Genomic DNA, 23,941 nt, shown 5'->3' with positions numbered 1-23,941 from the left:
TGCAGAGGGCCCTTAGTGTAATTCTAGATTTTAAGTGGCCTTAACCATTACATTCCCAGTATAAGTTCTGGATGGTCACAGTGTGGTTTAATCTCCCTTATACATCCAAGCAAAATGGTTGTGCTCTTTAGACCTCCAAGACACATGCTATGCATATCAAGATGGTTCCTCCATTCTTGTGTGGAAAGTAATCACTACCAATTTTGGGCCTTGCCATGTGGACTTTTCTTAGTCTTCAGAGTGTTTCATAAAGTGCATGACAATGGTGACAGTGTACCAAAGCCTGCAGGAGTTGAAAATCTTCCCTTTTCTGGATAACTGGCTCCTTGATGCACAAGCATAGAAAATCTAATCACAGCCAGAATTTGCTACTACTCCTCTTCCAATCCCTGTGAAAAATGGTTTGGGCTCTCTCAGTGCCAGAAACTCATTGGTTGCCTCCTGGACAGCCTGGATTTGCATTAACAATTTTTCTGTAAGAACAGTTCTCCTCCGGTTCAAGTAGTTTCAAATATCATTCAGTCTAAGGTTGATGTGGCTCATAGGAGCCACAGTCGTTTTGATTCTGCACATTCAATATTATCTGCAAGTCCTCCAGTGGATTCTAGCGGCCTAAAATCAATCCTCAGACCCTCTTTCCAGTCAAATAATGATCTCCAAAGGTAAGTTTCAGGCATCTAGCGTAATGACTTGCCAACTCCAACCTCTGGGTGGCACATTCCTTCTTTCTGAACTCCTAGCAGCAGTCACCATGGATGTCTCTGGAATAGGGTGGGATGCTTTTTAGGGGTAGATTGTTCAAGGTGCGTGGCCACAGTCCAAGACCAGTTTGCACATCGACATACTAGGGATAATTGCAGTCTACCTTATGCTGCAAATCTTCCTCAGTTTAATTTGTCCAAATCCTTTGGATTTCTAATACCATAACAGGAATTGACCCCATTCCCAAGTCAAAGTATGATTAAAGTTTCTGAAGTTAATGTTGTTTCAGTATTTCAAGTTAACCAAAAGTACTCTTTGTAGCACCCGCAATGTGCCCAGAATTGACTCCTCCTGCAATTTATACAGAGTTACACGTACTGGTAACATATCTAAATACAACTGAAATTCTTTTTTATGAGACCCATTGCACCTACTACTATCGGGACTGTTTGGGTATCCTTCTTCCACATTGCCCTTGTTTCTGCCTGAAAATCCTGGTGTTTTTGACTTTGTGTTTCTCTGTACATAAGACACTGTAATCAGTGAGTGCAGCAGTTTCAGTGATCAGTGCTACTTTTGATTTCTTCTTTTCATGGACAACTACATTTTTTTTTGAACTGTTGATAATGTGTGATCCCATGTGATATAAACTTCATCTTTCTCTATAATACTTTGTAGTTTGTTTACAATGCTTCTCTGATATTTCAGTATTGTAATGTTTGCACAATCCTCAGTGCAACAGTCTTGCCACATTATTATGCCTTTCAGTGTAAAGGCTCTCTACTATTAGTGTGTCACACCCAGCAATAAGATTCAAGACTGTTTCCAGTTGTTTTTTTGAGAGAGCCTGCATTTGTCTGTTTCTCTCACATGTTCAATGAACTTTAAACCAAATGTGTATGTAGTCTGCTATCTGGCACTGCCAATATTAACCTTTCATTTTTGGTTTTAATTTACCTCTCCTTAACCATTCCTGAGTCAGATCCTCATCAACACGAGGTTGTTCAGGATTTTTCTGTAATTGCAACTATATTTATGCCTTTTCTACATTTCTTGCCTTCTCATCTGAGCCTTCTCCTTATATTCTTTCTTACTTTTTTGGCACATTCAGTTGCCTTAGTTTTATCTACTTTTGGTTTGAGTTCCATTCCTATCTGACACTGATATGTTTCTGTTGAACTAAGCAGGGAAGTCATCTTAGACTTGTTCTCTTCATGTTTTAAAAGTTTCACTATGTTTGAGTCTGGTGAGGACCTTCCAGGATAGCATTCCAGATGGAATGATAGGCATACACTTAGACATAATGACAGTTGTGTAGTATATTACCAAGCTGAGTAGGACCTATTCCTATCCCATGTGTTGAGAGGCCATGAGGTTTGAGGGTGGTTAATGTCTTCTCCCAACTTCTTTCTGGTAGCTGTCCACATATATGAAGAAGTCAGCTATGTAGTGGATCAACTGAACAGGCATCTGCTAATATCACTTGAGTGGTCTCTCAGCTGCTCAGTGATGACTTATCTGTTTAACCAGTGGGAAAAGGCTCGCTATGATTTTTTTTTTTTGCCAGGTAGACCAACACCAAATCCAACATCTTGTTCCTCATTTCCCCTTTGGGTCTGTAGGCCAGAGGTGCATTAATCCTAGAGTGACATCCAAGTGTCCTCTATGCTTTGCCACCATTTCCTCTGCTTCCCAAATTCCTGCAGAAGACAGTAGTGAAGACAGTTAAGATCATTGTCGTAGCCATATACTGGCCTCAACAAGTGTGGTTTCCTTCACTATAACCTTACCTTTGGGGAAAAAAACTCTCAGGTGGAAACCCTGTAAAATTCTGCTTTTTCACCAGCTCAGCAAACCTGATCAGATCTCCATGTGCTCAACTGCTGCTTGACATCTTCTCTTCTGTTGTTTTTCTATGTGCCCATTCTACCCTGACAATGTGGTCCAGATCCTTGTCTCTGTTCAGATTCCTTACACCCAGAAGATTTACAAACGCAGCTAGATGTGTTTTGCAGTTTGAGCATTGCAGAAAGGTGTGGATGTTTTTTTAAGCTGCAGTTCTTAACCATGGGTTACCTTGCTATCATTTTTGATTTTGGGTTGTTGTTTTCATCTATTAAGGTGATTCATGTAGCCATCTCTTGTCTTCCATTTGGTTTGCCAGAATTCTTCCTTAGCTTCTCTTAATGCATATTCTGAGGGGAGTTTTCCTCCTCAGGCCTCCAATTATTTAAATTTTACTGGTGTGGGATCCTAACTTTGTGTTATTAACATTTGACTTAACCCAGCTTCAAACTGGCCTCCAGGGCTGAAATTAACCTCCTCTTCTGGAGGACCATTTTTCTTGAGGCCATTACATCTAACAGACGCATGTATGAGCTTCAAGCCTTCTGCATTAGCCTATCATATCTTTATTTTTCACTTAGAGTCATGCTACACAGTTCATTCCTAAAGTGGCTTCTGAAGCAAACATTGATCAGTTTATTAGTCGTCTTGTATCATTCCCAATTCATTCCAGTAAGGACAATACCTCCTCCATTGTCTTGCTGTTCATAGACATTGCTGTGTCTACTGTGCTAATAACCATAGAAAAGATTCCACAACTGTTTGTTTCATTTGCTGTTAACAGATTGGCCACAAAAGAGAGGAAAAACAGTTTCTAAAATAATTTTATGTAGATGCTTATTAGGCTGGATTAAATTTAATCATCAGAAACATGCAAGTTTGTATTAGGAGAGTAAAGGCACACACTGTGAGAGCAGTAGTCACCTCTGTTGCTTTTTTCCATAATGTCTGTGTGGGCTTCTCTGGGTATCTTTGTGAAGCATTACAAGCTGAATGTAATCTCCAGGTCTCATGCAGCATTCAGGGTTGTTATAGTTTGAGGCATTTTTTCTTGAGTTGATTGGAGGGCTCTTTCCTAATGGTAGAAGAGGATAAACCAGATGATGTCTGATTCAGACATTTTGTCATCCCCCTTTACATCCACTCTGCCTTTTCTCCCTCTGACTAGTAGGGGGTGGGGATGGGGAGAGGTGGTGTGGCTGACAGTGTGCCACTGTCTTAGTCTGAGTGGTTGCATGTACTTCTAGCAGCCTCCTCAAATCTGGAGTTATAATACTGTACCAGGGATGATGAGAAAGCAGGAGGAGTTGAATTCTTGGAAAGTCTGTGTCCGCGCCAAGGTTATTGTGTGTCCTAGCGATAAAGCAGAGTTAACCATGTCCATGCAAACCTACTTTTGTGGTAAGTACATCGCTTACAATTGTTTGTGTTCATTGGCAGAATTCTGTAATAATATGAATATGCTTGATCTTTTTCCTGCAGCCAGAGCAATCAGTAGAAGCCCAGTTGTTACTGTGGCAAATATCTGAAAAATACTGGTCTTCTGCTTAGCCTGTCACCCAGACAAAGTTCACCAAACTCATACATACTAGGGACACATTGCAGAACATATACCTGAAAGATAAACTCAAAGTAGGCATCCAGACTTTATCTTCCTTGGGTATTTATTAGTTTTTATTATGCTTAGTTATCACTGTAAAGAAGATAGGTTCATACTAGGCCAACGGCCCTGGAGCCTTTACAAGCCTAGCCCATAGATGCTCTGGCATCATGCCGCCATTAGTTCCCAGTGCCTCTATCAATTAGAGCCACTGGAGTGATCCCCAGGGTGAACTTTATTTGCCATCCACTCATCAAGATTTCTCTTGAAAAGGGCCAGTGAGGTACTCTGCTTGACATGTATGGGAAGTCTATTCCAGAGCATGGGCAGTCTCTGGGTTATGAACCTGTCCCTTCAGCATGTTCTGTTGATTGTGGTAATGAGGTTGAGGTCCCTGGAGCATGTGGTGCTGAGGGATTGGGATTTCTGTAGGTGTAACATTTCTAACAGGGCTGGGTCAGACATGGCTTTGTTAAGTCAAGCAGAGATCGCCTCTTAATAGACGATATGAGACAGAGAAAAGCTGGAGTTTTTTTGAGCCTGTCCATGTTGAGCATGTGTTTAAGGCCTAGGATCCTCTTCATAAGCTTAAATGATGTAATAACTACATAATAGAGGTGACTGCTAGTTTTTTTCTGCAAGTTGTTGGACAGTTCCCAGCCTTTGCTACTTCATATTTCAGTTGAATAAGTAATTTGCCTAGGGATTGTACATATTTCGCAAACATCCTACTTATCTCACTTTGGTTTATATATTTTAAGGGCAGGATATTTCATTAACACTGCTTAATTTTTGATAAGGGTAGTCTTGGTATTAAAGATGTGAGCTTGAGGTGGAGAAATGTATGTTGCATACATTCACATTGTAAATTTAGTTTATCACTTTGTGAAGTGTATCGTTTGTATATTTTTTTCTTGTTTTTATTAGGTATAAACACATTAATCAATATCATGTCACGCCTGGGCCAGGATGACCCTACTCCTTCTAGGTAAGTGATGACATCTGTGTGCTGCAGGTGGTATGTATGGATTCCTCTCTGATAACATAGAGTTCAGCTGTGTTTTGGGGACCTGTTTGTAAGATTACTATACATAAATTACATGCTTGAGTGTTAAGCCTTTAATTGGCAACAAACTCTGCTTGCAAATTACTGTTCATCATTCCCCATCAGTGACTCATCTACACTCTATAATAAACATCTCAAATTAAGGACGCCTGTCTAATCGCAGTACTCTTGCTTAATGAGAAGCTGTTCTTCCAGCTGTAAAATGGAGGGATAACCTCATGACAAGACTAATAAACCCCTGCCCACTGCAAATCTAGCCTAAATGAGAGTCATTTAGCTATAAGTGTGCTGGCAGTTCACCTTGTGTATTAATGTCTTTGCCTTAATTCTGTGGGTTGTGAAAGTATGCATCAGAATTGATCTGCAGGACATGCTTGCAGCTGTGAGTTAAAACAATCCTTTCGTTGTGCTTTAAAAAATCCCATATTAAGAAGGAATGAGTCATCCTTTGTATCAATCAGAATAACTGTATATCTTGTATATTTTCATACATTTCAGAAAGTTAACACACAGATGATTACAAAGTCAGTTTATCTTCGTAAGATCTGTGTAAACGAGGTGAGGAAAAATCAGGCTTTGTATTTTTGCTATACTTTCATCACAGCTTTCCACCATTTACTGTGCTGCCTGCTTCAACATGCTAGTTTTCTCATCCTCTAATATGTATAAAGCTGCCCCAACCAGTAACAACACTCTTAATTTTACATTAAGAACTTTGAATTCTGTTAGTCTTCTTGCTTGCATTTTGTAGCTCTTCAGAGGCTAGTGAAGAAGCTTTCATCAATATAAGTTTGTAGAAAAACTTTATCCTGAAGAAAATCTTTACTGGTAAAATGTGAATTTTGTGGATTTTGGAAGCTGGCTTACTGATTCCACATTAAATATTCACTGACAGTAGCATTCTTTCAGTCACAAAGATGTGACATACATAAATGTTTACTATATTTTCACGGTCAACAAGGTGTCACCCAAGAGCACAAAGATTATGTGTAGACAACAGAAGTGGGGGTTGAAGACAGCATCAGCTGAGAATTAATCATATAGGTTGCTTCATAGACTGATATTTTAGCACACTGACATGCCATTAAGTTACAACAAAGTCGAACGTTGTTCTCTTAGTTGCTTTTATCATAACGGAGTATCTTGAGAAAGTTTCACTGATGATCTGTCATTGCTGTTTTATCAGATAGGATGTGGCATATAGGTTCATAGGTAAGTACTGGGCTAGCTGACCTTGCGGGCCATTTTAAGTCTAACCACTTTCCCTTTTTGTACACAAAATAACCTGTCCCATTTGGTTATTGATTGGTCTTATCCATCTCATGGTTGATAATTATATATTATCCTTAATGAGAGTAAATGGGATCGTACCATAGAAAATTTGAGAGGACCCATGTGTTTAATAAAGCATTTAGGAGCCCCTTCTGTCCAGTAGTAATAAAGGGGGTGGTCATGGGGCATATTTTCTGTTTTCCATCCATAGATCTAAGTTGCACTTGAATATGGGCAAGGATGAACTTTGTTTTATGTAGATGGGAAGGCTGTTCCCAGTAGCAGTACCCTCTGCGAGATACACCTGTCCCTCCAACCTGTTCTTTTGATGTTGTAGTAGAGTTTTAGATCTCCAGACCAAGTATTTCTGATGCCATTTGATATGCCGATGTGCAGCAAATACATCAGTAATGTGTCAGAGGATGCCTTCTATGCCAGACACAGGTCACCTCTTAGCAGTCTGTGGGATAGTGACTATAGTGACAGGCCTTTGAGTTGATCCATGTAAGATATGTTATTTAAGTCTTGCATCCTTTTAGTAAGGTATCTCCGCGAGTGTTACAGTTGTACGTGACTGAACGGATGTGTGCCAAAGGGGGCATTATATTAAGTGATTGACCTAATGAGGGTTGAGTAAAGGGGGCAATGACATCCCTAGATCTAGACACAGTCCTTTGTTTACAAGCTGTACAACATAGAAGAACTTTCTTACAATAATAAACACATGTTAGCCAAAAGTTAGGTCACTGTCCACACAAGTTCCTGAATCTAGAACAACTGGATCAACTCTTGGGGGGGGGGGGGCAATCTGATTTAATTCCAATGAAAGTGTGTCTGTTGAATTCACTTAAACCTTTGTTGTGCTTTTATAAACATTTGATGTTCTTCGTGTTTCACTGTTGCAGTCATCACATTTGGGTTATCCCTGTCAGGGTAGCCCTCTGCCAGCCCAAATGCCAGAGACTTAGTATTTCTGCATCAATTGCTGTCGCTTGAGGACTGACGTCGGGTCGTCATTGATATAAGGTAAAGCAGCCAATGCCATTACATCAGTCTTTCTTGCCATGGAGCCCAAACCAGAAACAGTTTGCACGAGTGCCGGTCGGCCGCTACCTGAGCTTTCATCTCTGAATTGAAGTTCAAGTCTTCTAAAGCTAAGTACCCCATTGGGGATCCTTTTTTCTTGCACTAACAGATGTCAGAAAATGTTAATAATTGTCTCGCCTGTGGAAAGCAAATACCACACCGAGACCTCCACTCTTATTGCGACACGTGTTTAGGCCCAGACCACGATGTCCCCCTTTGTCGCTTCTGTGCTTTGTTCAACGCCAGAACTGTCCATCATCGGGCCGTTATTGTAGCCAGATATTTTCATTTACAGTCCTCTAATTCCAATATGGCTTAGGTAAGCCATCCGACAGCAGATCTTCTGAAAAAACATAAAGATAAAGACAGAGACAGACTGCACAGGTCCAAACCTACCAACGACGCTTCCATTAAGCTAGTCGTCAGTCCTCCGGTACTCAGTGAGGCGCTTTGGCAGCCCCTGATGCCCACTTCATTTAATTCGCAGGCTTCTTACAGGGCGGCAGTCACTGGATCTGTCATTAGAAGAAGTACATGGCTTAAGGAACAACCCCTGCCAGACCATGTCAAATCTAAATTGTTGGATGCCCCCTTGCACAAAGATAACTTATTTGGCACTAAGGCAGAAGAGGTCTTAAAAAAGATGGAAGAAAAAGCAAAATCTATGCAAACAGTTAAGGATTTCTTACAGATCCAGCTCCCTAGGTTCAGCAGGCATTGTCCCTCCAAGCACTGGTCCTTTCCTACTCCAAGTAAATCAGTACAGCCTAGGCCCCATGGAAACAGACCCCCCAGACAGCAGCCCCAGGGAATGCAGAGATCTAAGCAGTGGACTGCCTCCACTTCAAAACCAGGGAGTTCTAAGCCAACCCCTTATAGTAAGAACTCACAATGACTCACCTCCTCCACCTCCTCCCCGCCCACCTTCACTCACCCCTAGGAGGAAAACTCTCCTTTCACTCAAGCACCTGGGCCACCATTGCCAAGGACCAATGGGTTCTGAACATTGTGTCTCAGGGCTACACATTTTCCTTCCAACCCCAAAAGGGTTTCCAGATCTACCACCAAATCAGTGGGTAGAGGCTCAAGAGCAAATCCTTTCCCTGCTCTCTATGATGACAGTAGAGCATGTTCCTACATAACAGATAGACCAAGACTTCTACTCCAGACTTTTTCTGGTGCCCAGAAAAGAGGGCACCTGGCGCCCCATCCTCGATCTATCCATTCTAAACACCTTCCTGGTGATCCCAAAATTCAAAATGCTCACCCTCCAGCAGCTGATACCCATGCTCTCCAAGGAAGCTTGGCAACCCACTCTACATCTAAAAGAGGCCTACCTCCATATTCCTATAAGGAAATCATGCAGGAAATATCTCTGCTTCAGGGCAGGATTTCAACACTTTCAGTTCTTTGCGCTTCCCTTTGGCTTATCTACTTCTCCCAGTGTTTTCACAAAATGTCTGGCTCCGGCCATTGCCTTTTGCAGACAAAGAAATATTCAAATTTACCCATACTTAGACTGCCTTATTCAGGCAGACAGCCAGGAAAAGCTGCTCAAGCACCTGGCCTTTGTAAAGACCCTGCTAACCTCCCTAAGATACACAATCAACTAAAAGAAATCCAAACAGGTGCTCACCCAAAGGATAATCTTCCTGGGAGCAAGTCTGGACATAGCATCCCAGATGGCACACCTTACACCAGAGAAACAAATTTTCCTGACAGCCTACTTCTCTCAACTAGCCACAAGGCCCCAGCTGTCTGCAAGGAAGATCCTGCAAGCTCTGGGGTTCATGGCATCTTGCATACTACTCATTCCATATGCCAGACTGCATATGAGGAAGCTTCAATGGTACCTAAAGAGCCTTTGGTGTTAGCACTCTCAAGACCTGGAAACTCTTCTACCTATAATTCCTTGCCTCAGAAAGGATTTTCTTTTGTGGGCAACAACATGCTCCCACAGCAAAGGACTTCCCTTCTCCCCACCCCCACCACCCAGACCTCACCACAGATGCATCAGACTGTGCTTGGAGTGCACACCTGGACATCAGGTGCATACAGGGCCAGTGGAGCCCACAGCAAATCCCTCTGCACATCAGTCATAAAGAGATGGCTATGCAGCACACCTTGATAGCTTTCAAACCCCTTCTCTCTCCAGGGGTTCTCCTGATCAAGACAGACAACACCACTGGGATGTAGTACATCGACAAGCAGGGAGGGACTCACTCCTACCCTCTCTGCAGGCTGGCCATGACCCTTAGGCTCACAGCCTCTTCCATGCAACTACACCTGTTAGCACAATACCTACCAGGCTCTCTCAACTCTCTGGCAGACCAATTAAGCAGAAACCTTGTGGACCCACAAGAGTGGCGACTCAACAGAAGTACCTTCACCCTAATAACTCAGAAATAGGGAAACTTGAAGGTCGACCTCTTTGCCTCCCACACCAACCATCAGCTAAGCAAGTTCTGCACCAGTAGCATCACTGCAATGCATGGCTTGGAAAGTGGATGCTCTGTCCTTCCCCTGGGTCAGTCTGTCGGTCTATACCTTCCCTCCCCTACCTCTCATCCCCAGGGTACTGCTCGGAATAAGGGAGGAAAAAAAACAAGGACCATTCTTATAGCTCCAGACTGGCCCCGACAACACTGGTACCCCTTGCTGCACAGCCTGTCCCCACTGCTTCCATGGCATCTTCCTCAGATACCAAACCTCCTGACCCAGAGGGAAGGGGAAATCATGCATCCCCAATTGCAGACACTCAGTTTGGCAGCTTGGCTTATACCCTATCCCCGAACCAATCTGCCTTTCTCAGTAAACAGGTTCTGGATGTTATCCGTGAGGCCAGACGTTCTAGCACCAGAAAGTCTTATGCAGTTAAATGGAAAACATTCTGCACCTGGATCCAGGTTAATAGAGCCAATACGGTACAGCCAGGTTCATATTACATTATCGAAAGATAACTTAACGATCAAAACTTCGAACTGGTAGCATTTCGAAGCTTGTATTGTGGGGGGCTGTGCCCGCCACACCCCCAGCTAAATATATATTCCAACTCCGAGATCGCACTACAGTGAGGAAAAGGCAAATATTCCAATCCTCACTGTACTGCAATCCTACAATGCGATCTTCGAAATGCTGCCATTTCGAAGTTTTGATCGTTCGATTATGTTATCTTTCGATAACTTAATAGGAACCTGCACACCCCTCCATCCCTCTCATCCTGGATTACTTAGCTGACCTACTACACAGTGGTCTCACTTTCTCCTCTATAAAAATTCATGCCTCTGCTATTTCTGCTCATTTTCCCACTGAGCAGCCCCTTTATTCACCCCCTTTGATCAAAGAGTTCCTCAGAGGGGCTAGCAACCTGAGGCCTCACCAGCTTGGGACCTTAACTTTGTCTTGTGAAAAGCTCACCCTGCCTCCTTTCGAACCAGCTTCTTCTGCATAGCGAAAATTTCTCTCCTGGAAGACAGCATTCCTTCCGGCCATCACTTCAGCCAGAAGAGTCTCTGAGCTGCAAGCACTCATGGCTGTGAAACCATTCATCATCTTCCATGCAGACAGGGTATCCCTCAGCACTAACCCATCCTTCATGCCCAAGGTACTGTCCAGTGTGGCACTCAACCAATCCATTCATTTGCCCACCTTCTTTCCTATTCCCCAGAATAAGGGGGAAAGGATTCTTCTTTCTCTAGATGTGCATAAACAGCTCAGATTCTATCTTGGCAGGACTAAATCCTTCAGAAAGTCTGATAAATTGCTGGTTAGCTTTGCTACAGGGGCAAATGGCACAGCCATCTCCAAGCAAACCATTTCCAAATGGATAGCACACTTCATCCATTTCTGCTACAAATAGTACGGAAAGCCTCCCCCCAATGGGGTCAGGACACACCACCACCACCAGAGGAGCCTCCACCTCTGCAGTTTTCCTCAGAAGAGTCCCCACCAAGGACATCCTGGAGGCTACCACCTGGACATCTGTTCACACTTTTACCAAGCATTACCACCTGCCTCTCTTCTCCAAATCCAGGGCAGGGTTTACCTCTGCCATCTTGCAGAGCATCCTAGCCAACCCCTAGCTTTTTTGACTGCCTCCACCCATTTCCACAGCTTTGGGAATCTACCCAAATGTGATGACTGCAACAGTGAAACACGTTGTGTACACTCACCATAAGTGTAGATGTTCGAATGTATAGACTGTTGCATTCCTGGTTTCCCTCCCTCCATCCCCTTTTATTATTTTTTACCTTTTATTACAATTCTCTTTGTTGTTCTCCTTTCCGTACAAGGGACATTTTCGTATTTATTTTCCACTAGTGGGGTTCTTCCACTAGAACCTCCCCTCTTACTTTGGGGGCTCCTGACAGGTTAGGGCAAGTAAAACTGATGTAATGGTGTCGGCTGCCTTACTTTATACCACTGACGACCTGATGTCAGTCCTCAAGCGACAGCAACCGATGCAGAAATACTAAGTCTCTAGTATTCGGACTGGCCAAGGGCTACCCTGGCAGGGATAACCCAAATGTGATGACTGCAACACTGAATACACTCGGAATATCTACCTTTATGGTAAGTGTACACAACTGTACTTTACTGTAAAGTGTTTTGTCAGCCTCAGGATGTCATAGCTGCCTGACCAGAATATCTGTTTGAAACAAAGGATTTTCTTTGTGTTTCACTGTTGCAATCATCACACTTGAAGAATTCCACAGAGGCACAAAGCTCAACCAACAGGATTTTATTCCAAAAATAAATATCGGCTCACCACTACTGACCTAGGTTTCGTCCCAAAGGACTTCTTCAGAGTGTGTTGAACCAGGCAACATATAAATACATTTCAATAATTCAATGATCCAATAAAAAAACATAAATCCTAAACCAATTAAAATTACTCAACCACACCCAACTAAACCCAATTTAAAAAAAACAACAAATGCAAATTAAACTAAACCATCAAGAAAAAGTGTAAATGGATGAAAAAAAAGAAAAATGTATGTAAAAAAATTGAGTAAAAGAATTAGTGAATATGAAAAAAATATATGTTATATCTGAATGTATATTAAATGTTGATAATAAATTGATGTTAAATATTCAAATACAAACGTATTAAAATTCTGATGAATTTTTTGTGTAATGTTTATATGTTCAATGAAAATATATAAACATTAAATATTTGCTGTGTCACCTAATAGTTTAACCTATAATGTACTTTAACTTTAAATATGGCTTAATTGAAATGAATTCATTTAATCCTGGATGATGATAGGCATGAAGTCTAAACTGCCATTTCAGTTTGCAAACGTCTAAATGGTGGTCAGTTATCCTTCCCTGTTGATCTTTTACCACTTGTTGTATGACACAAAATTTAAAACTATGGTCATTAAACTTTATGACATGTCTGGCTAATGCATTAGTGGACTTTTTATGCTGAATGTCTAACATATGCTCTTTTATCCTCTCCCTTAGGCGTCTACAAGTCTTGCCAACATAAAATGCCGTACATAACTGGCATTTGGCAAGGTAGACAACATTGACAGAGAATCAATCATAGTGTCCTATGATGTTAATAGGTATACCATTGATCACAATTTTGTTCCCTGTAGGCAATATATGCTTGCATGTTAAACATCTGCCACACTTGAAGTTACCTATAACTTTATTAGTAATGTTGTCATGGATCATTGCACTTCTCTCAAAAATTTCCTTGAGTGCCAAGTCTTTACGAAAAACAAATTTGGGTTTGTGTGTAGCAAATTTCTGAAAATCCTTAAGTCTAAGAAGGGACCGCCAATTCTTTTCAGTAATCTTAATGATGTGTTCGGCATCACCATTAAAAGTGAGAACATACAAAAGATGATCCTTAAATAAAGCCCACCTTGTACAATCCCCACCGGTGTGACTAAAAAGGTCATTTTCACATTTAAGTATAGGTTGAATAATACCACCATCCCTTTTACACTGTATTTCCTTCTTAACTTGCTCACACATATTTTTGGGATAACCCCTGTTTAAAAACAGCTCCGTCATTAAATCCAACTCTAATTGAAATTCTAGATCTTCGCTCACCATACGGACTGCCCTAACCATCTGGCCCTTAATAATTGCTCTTTTTTGATGGCTAGGGTGCCAACTTTCAAAATGCAAATAAGAGTTGGAAAAGGTAGACTTTCTATATATAGTAGATGTTAGATAACCCTTGTCTTTATCATATGTCAGACATATATCCAAATATGTAATTTTGTCATCTTTAATGTCATAAGTAAACTGTAAGAACCAAACAGTTTGATTAATGTATTCAATAAAGGCCTCCAAGGTTGACCTCTCACCTTGCCAAACAATAAAGATATCGTCCAAGTAGCGCGTATAGAGCTTAATAAATGGGCGATATTCACTATTGAAAACAAAATTGGCTTCCCAGAATGCCATAATATAATTTGCGTAAATGGGGGCGCATGCCGCCCCCATTGCCACTCCTGTACGCTGTCGAAAATAATGGCCTTCAAAAAACAGAAAATTATTGCATAGCACCAACTCCATTAATTTAACATATGTATTGATCTGTTCCTGATCGAAAATGCCTGTGGCAAACAATTGTTCTTCTAACCATACCAACCCCACTTCATGTGGAATGACAGAGAAAAGATTGACCACATCAATGGTGACAAAACAATTGCCATCTTGCACGTCCAATTTTTTAATCTGATCTAAAAAATGCCAGGAATCCTTAGTTATATAGGAAAATGTGTTTAGCCCTAATTTTAATTTAGAATCCAAAAACTGACTAATAAAGGAGACCTTACTCCTCTTACCATCCACAATGGGTCTGAACTTAACATTGTCCAGACCCTTGTGGATTTTAGGGATACCAAATATTCCACTAACAACATGAAAATTGTTAGTCATAAACTCATGCTCGTCCTCATTGATTTCTCCCTGAAAAAGCATATCATCAAGGTCCAACTCAATCTTCCTATATGCTATGTGAATTTCATTACTACTTACTTCAACATACTTATCTTCCATTAACATGCCAAACATCTCACTCACGTAATCCAATTTATCGACTATGACAACCCCACTGCCCTTATCGGGCTTCATAATATGTATATTCTTTGTGTGACAAAGTTGTGTAATAGTGTCAAGTTCTTCCTGGTTCAGATTTGCAAAATGTTTGTTTTGTCTATGGGTAAAATAATCCCTAATATCAAACTCGCACAAACTTTCAAATAACTCTACGATATAATTATGCGGTGGATTAAAACAGCTGGTTTTTTTAAGAGTAGATGTGCTAACAGTATGTTCTCTACTACCCTCAGCCGCAAAAAACGCTAACAAATTCATTTTGCGAGTAAACAATCTGAGATCAATTAAGGTGTCAACAATATTGCCTTTTCTGTGGGGAACAAAGTTGAAACCCTTGGATAACAATTCAGCATGTTTCATTTCAAAAACCATGCTGGAATAATTGTATATTTTAAAATCATGCGCTTTGTTATATAAGATTGTCGGATTATATAAAATACCTTGATTGTATAAAACTAATGGTCCCGGATGTTTGTCACCAAAGCAACCTACCAAAGTTGATGCCTGATTAATAACCTGCAAAGGCTCTATCTGAGATGCCGTACATTGTTTTAGTATATTATTTGATTCTAACATGTGATGTTTAAATAAATCAATCTGCAATGAATCATTCTCTGTCGGTACAGCCTTACAAGTAGCCCCCACTAAATTGGCATCATCAGGAATCACAATTGTACTCATTTGCAGTAATAAATGTTCATCAAAATGGACATGTGTATTAAAATCATGATGTATCAGAGCCTCAAATGGCCGCTCAGTACAAAATGCATCAAATGAATCTGTACCCCCCCCCCACCATAACTGTTATTGTAATTAAATGAATTCCCTACATATACATTCAACGCGTTGTCATTAGAGTCAGTTAAAGCTGTTGGAGAATGATCAGTTAAACAAAAAAGTACAGAAGAAGCACCAGCCTGTTGCATACCAATTGATAAATTCCGATTAAAATGCACTGTTGTCTGAGTTAAATGTCCACATAATGAATCGTTAACACTAAAATCCATATGTGCAAAGTCATTAGAAGCTTCATGTGTGGTCGAACTAAATTCAAAATCTGTACATACTTGCTCCGATCCTACAAGACAAAAGTTGACTGCGTAACTGCTGATTAAATCCTTGGGATCTACAACCCCATGTGCAAGCAAACAAATAAAACAATTAGCGTCATTACATAGTGTATCATGTAGGCATTAGATTTTTTTGTTGACTACCTTCTTACTGCTTTGGACCAGTTCCGTTGAGGATTTACAGTCTGAAAATTTACTTTGGCCCTGCTCCCATACGATGCACCTCGTTCTCGTCGCGTGCTGGTCCTTGCTGTTTGATTCTTTCCAACCGTCTCAGGTTGTCTTCTAAAGGGTCATCCCCACGAATGCCAGGACTATTAGTGTATCTTGAGGTTTCCAGCGACACCTCTTCAGTAGGAGTTCTATTCTGATTGGCTGTTAAATCCTTATCTGGAAATTTAACCTTATCGTTGCCGTCAAAGGGGTATATATTACCAGTCTGATACACCTTAATATCACGTTGCAATTTGTCAAACTTTTTGTTACAAATAGCGTCACAACAGCTATCAATGTCCTTTAAGATGTTAATATAGTTTGTATAGCATTGATCAAATAACAGATCTTGTGTAATCTTTGAGTCAACTGACTCTAGGTCTTTTAGGAGCCCTTCAATTTTAATGTTGTTATATTTCACCATAAGTCCCATTATACGCAACCCAGTCGAATCAAACAACTGGTGCAACTCTTTGACAATCTCTTGATTATTTGCGCACCCATTCGGATAACGCCATACACGCAAACCCTTCGGTACTAAACCCAGTTCAATGTTACGATTAAGATAACTGTTCTCCAACTGGGTTCTTTTAAGCTTAAAAAGCTTGGTCTCAAAATCTTTCAATAATGCAGACATAGACTTGGTCCCAATGCTATAACTACTCGGTATGGGACCACTGTCTGAGTGAAAATTAAAACAGTTGGTGGCCCAACGTGCACGGTGAGAAGCAACAAATGAATTATCAGATAACCCAGTCCTATGGCAATTTAGTAGGATGCTGACATGGAATAATGTCATCTTCCGTAGCAGTGTTCACAGGAGAAGTGGCAGCTGGCGTGGCTTGAGTAAGGGGTAAACCCAAACTATTCTCCAGAACAGAGGTAGGAATACAATTTTGTCTATCCATTAAAATTCGAATTTGTGCAGAATGCTCACAAAGTTGCTTGTGTATTTGCTGCAATAAATCCTTGATGTTAACAGGAGTGCTGTCGTCCTCCATGCAGATGACTACAAACAAACACCAAGAACCGACCAAAAACTGTAAGAATTCCACAGAGGCACGAAGCTCAACCAACAGGATTTTATTCCAAAAACAAATACCGGCTCACCACTACTGACCTAGGTTTCGTCCCAAAGGACTTCTTCAGAGTGTGTTGAACCAGGCAGCATATATCCTTTCTGTACAAGGGACATTTTCGTATTTATTTTCCACTAATGGGGTTCTTCCACTAGAACCTCCCCTCCTACTTTGGGGGCTCCTGACAGGTTAGGGCAAGTAAAACTGATGTAATGGTGTCGGCTGCCTTACTTTATACCACTGACGACCTGATGTCAGTCCTCAAGCGACAGCAACCGATGCAGAAATACTAAGTCTCTAGTATTCGGACCGGCCAAGGGCTACCCTGGCAGGGATAACCCAGATGTGATGACTGCAACAGTGAATACACTCAGAACATCTACCTTTATGGTAAGTGTACACAACTGTACTTTACTGTAAAGTGTTTTGTCAGCCTCAGGATGTCATAGCTGCCTGACCAGAATATCTGCCTGAAACAAAGGATTTTCTTTGTATTTCACTGTTGCAATCATCACACTTGAGTTGTCTGCCTACCCTCATTTGGCCTGAATACCAGAGTTTTGGAATTTCTGTGTCGGATGCTGTTGCCTCTTTCATGACGTCAGGGGTATAAAACATGCAGCCGATGCCATTACATCATTCTTTCTTGCCGAGAAGGAGCCAGAAGCAAAAGCAGTTTGCAAGTGCCGGTTGGCCGCTACCTGAAATTTTTGTTTTTCGAGTTTCAGACCTGAAGTCTTCTAAAGCTAAGTACCCCGTTGGGGATTCTTTTTTCTTGCTCTAACCAATGTCAGAAAAAATTAACAATTGTCTTGCCTGTGGAAAGCAAATACCTCACAGAGATTTTCATTCTTACTGCATCACCTGTTTTGGCCCAAACCACGATGTCCCTAGCTGTCGGTTTTGTGCCTTGATTAACGCCCGAACCATTCATCGTCTGGCTGTTTTTGTAGCTAAATTCTTTCACTTTCGTTCTCCGTATTCCAAAATGGCTTCGGTAAGCCATCCGACTGCCGATCTTCTGAAAAAGCTCAAAGACAGAGACAAACCACACAAGTCAAAAACTGCCGACAATGCTTCCGTTAAGCTTGTCACCAGTCCGCCGGTACTCAGTGAGGCGCCTTTGCAGCCCCTGATGCCCACTTATACAGATTACCAGGCCTCTACTGAGACCCATTTGAAGTCCGGTATGCCGCGAGATGCTTATTCGACTATGGAACCTGCAGATGTCTCTACCTTGGATGGGTCCAGAGCCGCTTTGTAGGCACCAGCTTCTGAGGATGTATTCCGACCTAACGATAGTCATATTAAACCGACAACTTCATTTCCTACTAAAACTACTGAGTTTCTCAGGCCCAGAGTTCGCACTACGCCTAGAAAGCCGATGTCCAAAGCGCATGTTCATCTTCCCATGCCACAAAAACAAATGCTTAGAATGGCTGAAGACCTTATTACTCTAATTAGGGGAAGCCAGCCTTCCCCTGCCAAAAGACAAAATATGTAATTTCCTTCTGATTCTACAGTCTAGGAGTCTGATGACTGACCATTCTGATTACCAGGACATACCCTTATCGACCTATTGAGGATTCATATGCAGAGGAATCCATTCCCTCTGCCTCCTCTCCAGAGGATTTCTCTTTTGGTGAAACCTTGCATACCTTAAGAGAGCATTTCCGCTAGGAATGCCAGGACTATCCTCAGTCCAAAAAGAGACTCAGGGAATTTTTAGATTTGCCTCAGCCCAGGCCTCTAGCTATACTCCCTGTCCTGGATATTGTAAACGATGTCTTCTTGGAGTCCAGTCTTACTCCTGACACCTTACCACAAGCTCCTAGAAAACCTGACAGGTACTACAGAGTACCTGATTCTCACAAATTTCGCTTTGAGAATCCTGCTGCAAATCCAGAGACCATTTCCCAGGGACCTGAAGGCATTAAGGCTTCTACAGCCAAAAACCCTACCCCTTCAGACAAGGATTCTAGAGCTTTAGACAGATGGGGTAAGAAGGTATATACCTCTGCAACTCTTGCCATCAGGGCTTTGAATTGCCAGTTTCACATGCTGAAGTACCAGCAACATATTATGGAGCTAATTAAACAAAAAATGGTGTTACTTCCAGATTGTGCAGAAAATAAAGATTTACAAGAGTTAATGCATTCTGCAAACCAAGTTAGTAAACATACTTTGCAATGTGGGTTTGATGCCTTAGAAGCATCTTGCAGGGCTGCTGTCATTGTGTCTGTACTGAGAAGGCATGCTAGGCTAAAAGAACAAGTCTTGCCTGACCATGTCAAAGCAAAATTACTAGATGCTCCATTAAATCAGGAGCATTTGTTTGCACAAAAGCAAAAGTTCGTAAAACAATGGAAGAAAAAGCTAAATCTATGCAAACAGTCAAAGATTTCTTACAGGTGCAGCCACCTAAATTCAGTAGGCATTGGCCTTCAAAGAAACTGGTCTTTTCCAGTCCCTCTCAGGCCTTCTCAGTCCAAACCCAGGGGAAACAGACCACCAAGACTACAGTCTCAGGGTATGCAGAGATCTAAACAATGGAGTGTTTCCACTTCAAAACCAGGGAGTGGTAAGCCACCACCCCCTTATGGAAAAAGTTCACAATGACTTTCCAATTATCCTTCCCAGCCATGTCCAAGTACTTGCACCCCTAGGAGGAAAACACACCCTTCATGCAAAAAACTGGATGTCCATTACTCAGGACCGATGGGTTCTAAACATTGTATGCCAGGGATACAGATTCTACTTCCACTCACTGCCAACAACACCAAGCGGGTTGCCAGACCTTCCTCCAAACCAGTTGGCAGAGGCTCAAAACAAGTACTTTCCCTTTTCCATATCAGGGCTATTCAACCTGTTCCAGTAGAAAAAAGGGGGCAGGGTTTCTACTCCAGACTGTTCCTGGTGCCCAGAAAAGAGAGCTCTTGGTGCTCGATCCTGGATCTATCAATCCTCAACACCTTTCTGGTGGTCCCAAAATTTAAAATGCTTACACTGCAACAGCTTCTTCCTATGCTAGCCAAGGATGCCTGGTTAGTCACGCTAGACCTAAAAGAAGCTTATCTGCACATCCCCATAAGGGAGTCTTGCAGGAAATATCTACGCTTCAGGGCAGGCTCTATGCACTATCAGTTCTCTGCACTTCCCTTTGGCTTATCTACTGTGCCCAGAGTATTCACAAAATGCCTGGCTCCAGCCATTGCATACTGCAGGCAGAGAAATATTCAAATCTACCAATGCTTGGACAATTGCCTGATTCAGGCGGATAGTCAGGAATTGCTACTTCAGCAGCTGGCATTTGTAAAAAGACTTCTAACTTCACTAGGATACACCATCAATGAAAAGGAATCACAGCTGGTGCCCAGCCAGCAAATTGTATTCCTGGGAGCAAGCTTGAACACAACTTCCCAGATGGCATTCCTCACTCCAGAAAAGCAGGTCTATTTGACAAACTTTTTCAAAATAATGGCCAGCAAAACCCAGCTGTCTGCAAAGAAAAATACTGCAAGCCCTAGGGTTCATGGCCTCATGCATTCTGCTAATTCCATATGCAAGACTGCATATGAGGAAACTTCAATGGTACTTAAAAAGTCTCTGGTGTCAACATTCTCAGGACCTGGAAACAGTGATTCCTATCATACCTTGTCTAAGGGCAGAGTTCCTTTGGTGGGCAGAAGCATGCAACAACAAAAAGGGACTTCCTTTCACTCAACCCCTCGTCACCCAAACCCACGCATCAGACTCTGCACGGGGGGCTCACATTGCAGGAAAATGCATACAAGGCAAATGGAGCCCAGAACAAATTCCCCTGCATATCAATCAAAAAGAATTGCTAGCTGTACAGAATGCTCTGACAGTCTTCAAATGCCTTAACTTTCCAGGACAGCTCCTGATAAAGACAGACAACACCACAGTTATGTGGTACATAAACAAGCAGGGTGGGACTCATTCTTACCCACTCTGTAGGTTAGCCATGGCTCTGTGGAACACAGCCTTGAGCATCCAAGTGCACCTACAAGCTCAATTCCTGCCAGGCAAGCAAAATTCACTATCAGACAACTTAAGCAGAAATCTACTTGACCCTCACGAGTGGAAAATGGAACCAACTCATTCAAACTTCTAACCCAGAGGTGGGGAACTCTGGAGGTGGACCTTTTTGCCTCCCCCCAAACGAACAAATTTTGCACCAGGAACCCTCACAGCAGAGCCTGGAAGGTGGACACCCTATCCTTTACATGGGAAAACCTCTCAATTTATGCCTTTCCTAATCTGCCCCCCTCTCAAAAATACTACTCAAGATCAAACAGGATGGGCCAATGTCAATCTTTATTGCACCTGACTGGCCATGCCAGCACTGATACCCACTCCTGCGCAGTCTGACAGTAGTGCCACCCTGGCACCTACATCAGACACCTTCCCTGCTGTCTCAGCAGGAGGGACAGATTTTGCATCCACAGCTGCAAACCCTAAACCTTGCAACCTGGCTTATCCCATGAATACACCACCAGCATCCCTCAGCAAACAGGTGCTAGACGTCATCCTTGAGGCCAGAAGGGCCTAGTACTAGGAAATCCTATGCTGAAAAGATATTGTTCTTGGAGTCAGTCTCAAGAAAAGGGCACAGCTGTGCCCGACTTAACTCAAATCCTTGATTACCTAGCAGAGCTGCTCCACAGTGGCCTATTCTTCTCATTCATTAAGATTCATGCCTCTGCCATCTCAGCTCATTATAATACTGAGCCTCCTCACTTTTCTCACCCTTTCATCAAGCAGTTCCTGAGAGGAGCTAACAATTTAAGGCTCCCTAGGAGAGCTCTCACCCGGCCTGGGACCTTAACTTTGTACTGGAAAAGCTCACACTTCCCCCTTTTGAACTTGCTGCTTCAGCAGAGTTAAAATTCCTCTTTTGGAAAACAGCTTTACTTCTAGCTATTACTTCAGCAAGAAAAGTGTCTGAGTTACAGACACTAATGGCGGTGGAGCCTTTCATTATTTTCCATGCTGACAGGGTTTCCCTCAGGACTAACCCTTCCTTTATGCCCAAGGTGGTATCCAGTGTGGCTTTAAACCAACCCATCCATTTGCCAACCTTTTTCCCTAATCCTCATAATAGAGGAGAAAGGATCCTGCACTCCTTGGACGTGCACAGACAGCTCAGGTTCTGCTTTGACAGGACTAAGCCTTTCAGAAAATCTGACCAGCTACTAGTCAGCTTTGCTACAGAGGCAGGGGGCAAGGCCATTTAGAAGAAAACCATTTCCAAATGGATAGCACACACGGCATCCATTTCTTCTACAAGCACCATAGAAAACTTACCTCTCTAGGGATCAGAACTCATTCCACTCGAGCTACTTCAACCTCTACAGCATTTATCAGGGGGGTCCCCACCAGGGACATCCTGGAAGCTGCAACCTGGACTTCTGTACACACCTTCACCAAGCATTACCACTTACCTATTTTTCTAAATCCAGAGCTGGATTTGCTACAGCAGTCTTACAAGGCCTGCTAGCCAGCCCCAACACTTCTTGACTGCCTCCACCCTTCCTCAGTTTTGGGAATCAACCCAAGTGTGATGAGTGCAACAGTGAAACACTAAGAACATAGTACAGTTATGTACACTTACCATAAATGTAGATGTTCGAGTGTATTCACTGTTGCAGTCCTAGTTTCCCTCCCTCTAGACCCCTGGTTTTCTCTATCCTTATTACCTATCCTCTTTATGGCCATCTTTTATGGCAGGGGTATTTACTTTTTACTGGAGATGTTCCACACCATGTAATAGCTTCCTATTTTGGGGGCTCCTGACATCTAGGGAAGGAAAATTGATGTAGTGGCATCGGCTGCATGTTTTATACCCCTGACGTCATGGAAGAGGTGACAGCATCCGGCGCAGAAATCCCAAGACTCTGGTAGTCGGGCCAACGGAGGGCTACCTGCAGGCAGATAACCTAAGTGTGATGACTGCAACAGTGAATACACTCAAACATCTACATTTATGGTAAGTGTACACAACTGTACTATATGAATCACAAATGTTTGGTCTCTTGTTCTTTGTCGAAAATTGGAGTTTTGATGTTTTGGTTAAATGCATTTTATTGCCAGAAAACTAACTTTGTTTTTATCAAGAATGTTTCTAATTGTCTTAGCATGTGTTTGTTACTGTATTATCGTACACATTCAGAAAACTGAATTGCAGACTTGATATTTAAGACCCCTACTGAGATGTTCAGCCATCACCCCTTCGTATTCTCCTATACCTGATATAGTCAAAGGTCATAATACTGATGTTCTTTGTATTTCACTGTTGCAGTCATCACACTTGGGTTATCGGCCAGAAAACTAGAGGCTTAGTATTTCTGCGTTGGTTGCTGTCGCTCCAGGACTGATGTCAGGTCATCAGTGGTATAAAATCAGGCAGCCGACTCCATTACATCAGTCTTTCTTGCCTAGGAGCCCGAAACAGAAGCAGTTCGCACCAGTGCCGGTCGGGCGCTACCTGACTTTTCTTCCGAGTTGAAGTCCCATTGGGCATCCTTTTTTCTTGCTGTAGCCGATGTCAGAAAAACTTAGAATTTTCTCACCTGTGGAAAGCAAATAGCACACTGAGACTTCCATTCTACTGCGTCACCTGTGTAGGCCCAGACCACAACATTGCTTTTGTGCTTTGTTCAATACCAGAACTATACATCGGGCCCTTATTGTAGCCGAATATTTTCGCTCTCAGTCCTTGTATTCCGATATAGCTTCGGTAAGCCATCCGACTACCGATCTTCCAAAAAAACGTAAGGCTAAAGACAGAGGCAGACCACACATGTCCAAAACTGCTGACAACGCTTCCGTTAAGCTAATTGTCAGTTCTCCGGTCCTCAGTGAGGAGCTTTCGCAGCCCCTGATGTCCGCTTCTTTGGAT

At 42.2% G+C, this 23,941-nt stretch overlaps 1 protein-coding gene across 5 annotated transcripts in view; it reads left to right on the top strand.

The window, feature by feature from the left end:
- Positions 1–23,941, top strand: part of DROSHA (drosha ribonuclease III) — a 3,547,421-nt gene that overhangs the window by 1,929,743 nt on the left and 1,593,737 nt on the right. For all 5 annotated transcript variants that reach the window (XM_044065333.1, XM_044065331.1, XM_044065329.1 and 2 more), the window contains exon 20: positions 5,075–5,135. In XM_044065333.1, coding sequence (XP_043921268.1) covers positions 5,075–5,135 — 61 coding nt within the window. The remainder of the gene's footprint in view (positions 1–5,074; positions 5,136–23,941) is intronic.

Source organism: Protopterus annectens, chromosome 3.part0 (genome assembly GCF_019279795.1).
Source record: "Protopterus annectens isolate FY-2018-M chromosome 3.part0, PAN1.0, whole genome shotgun sequence".
Lineage (NCBI taxonomy): Eukaryota > Metazoa > Chordata > Ceratodontiformes > Protopteridae > Protopterus > Protopterus annectens.
This window is presented reverse-complemented; position numbering and strand designations above follow the sequence as displayed.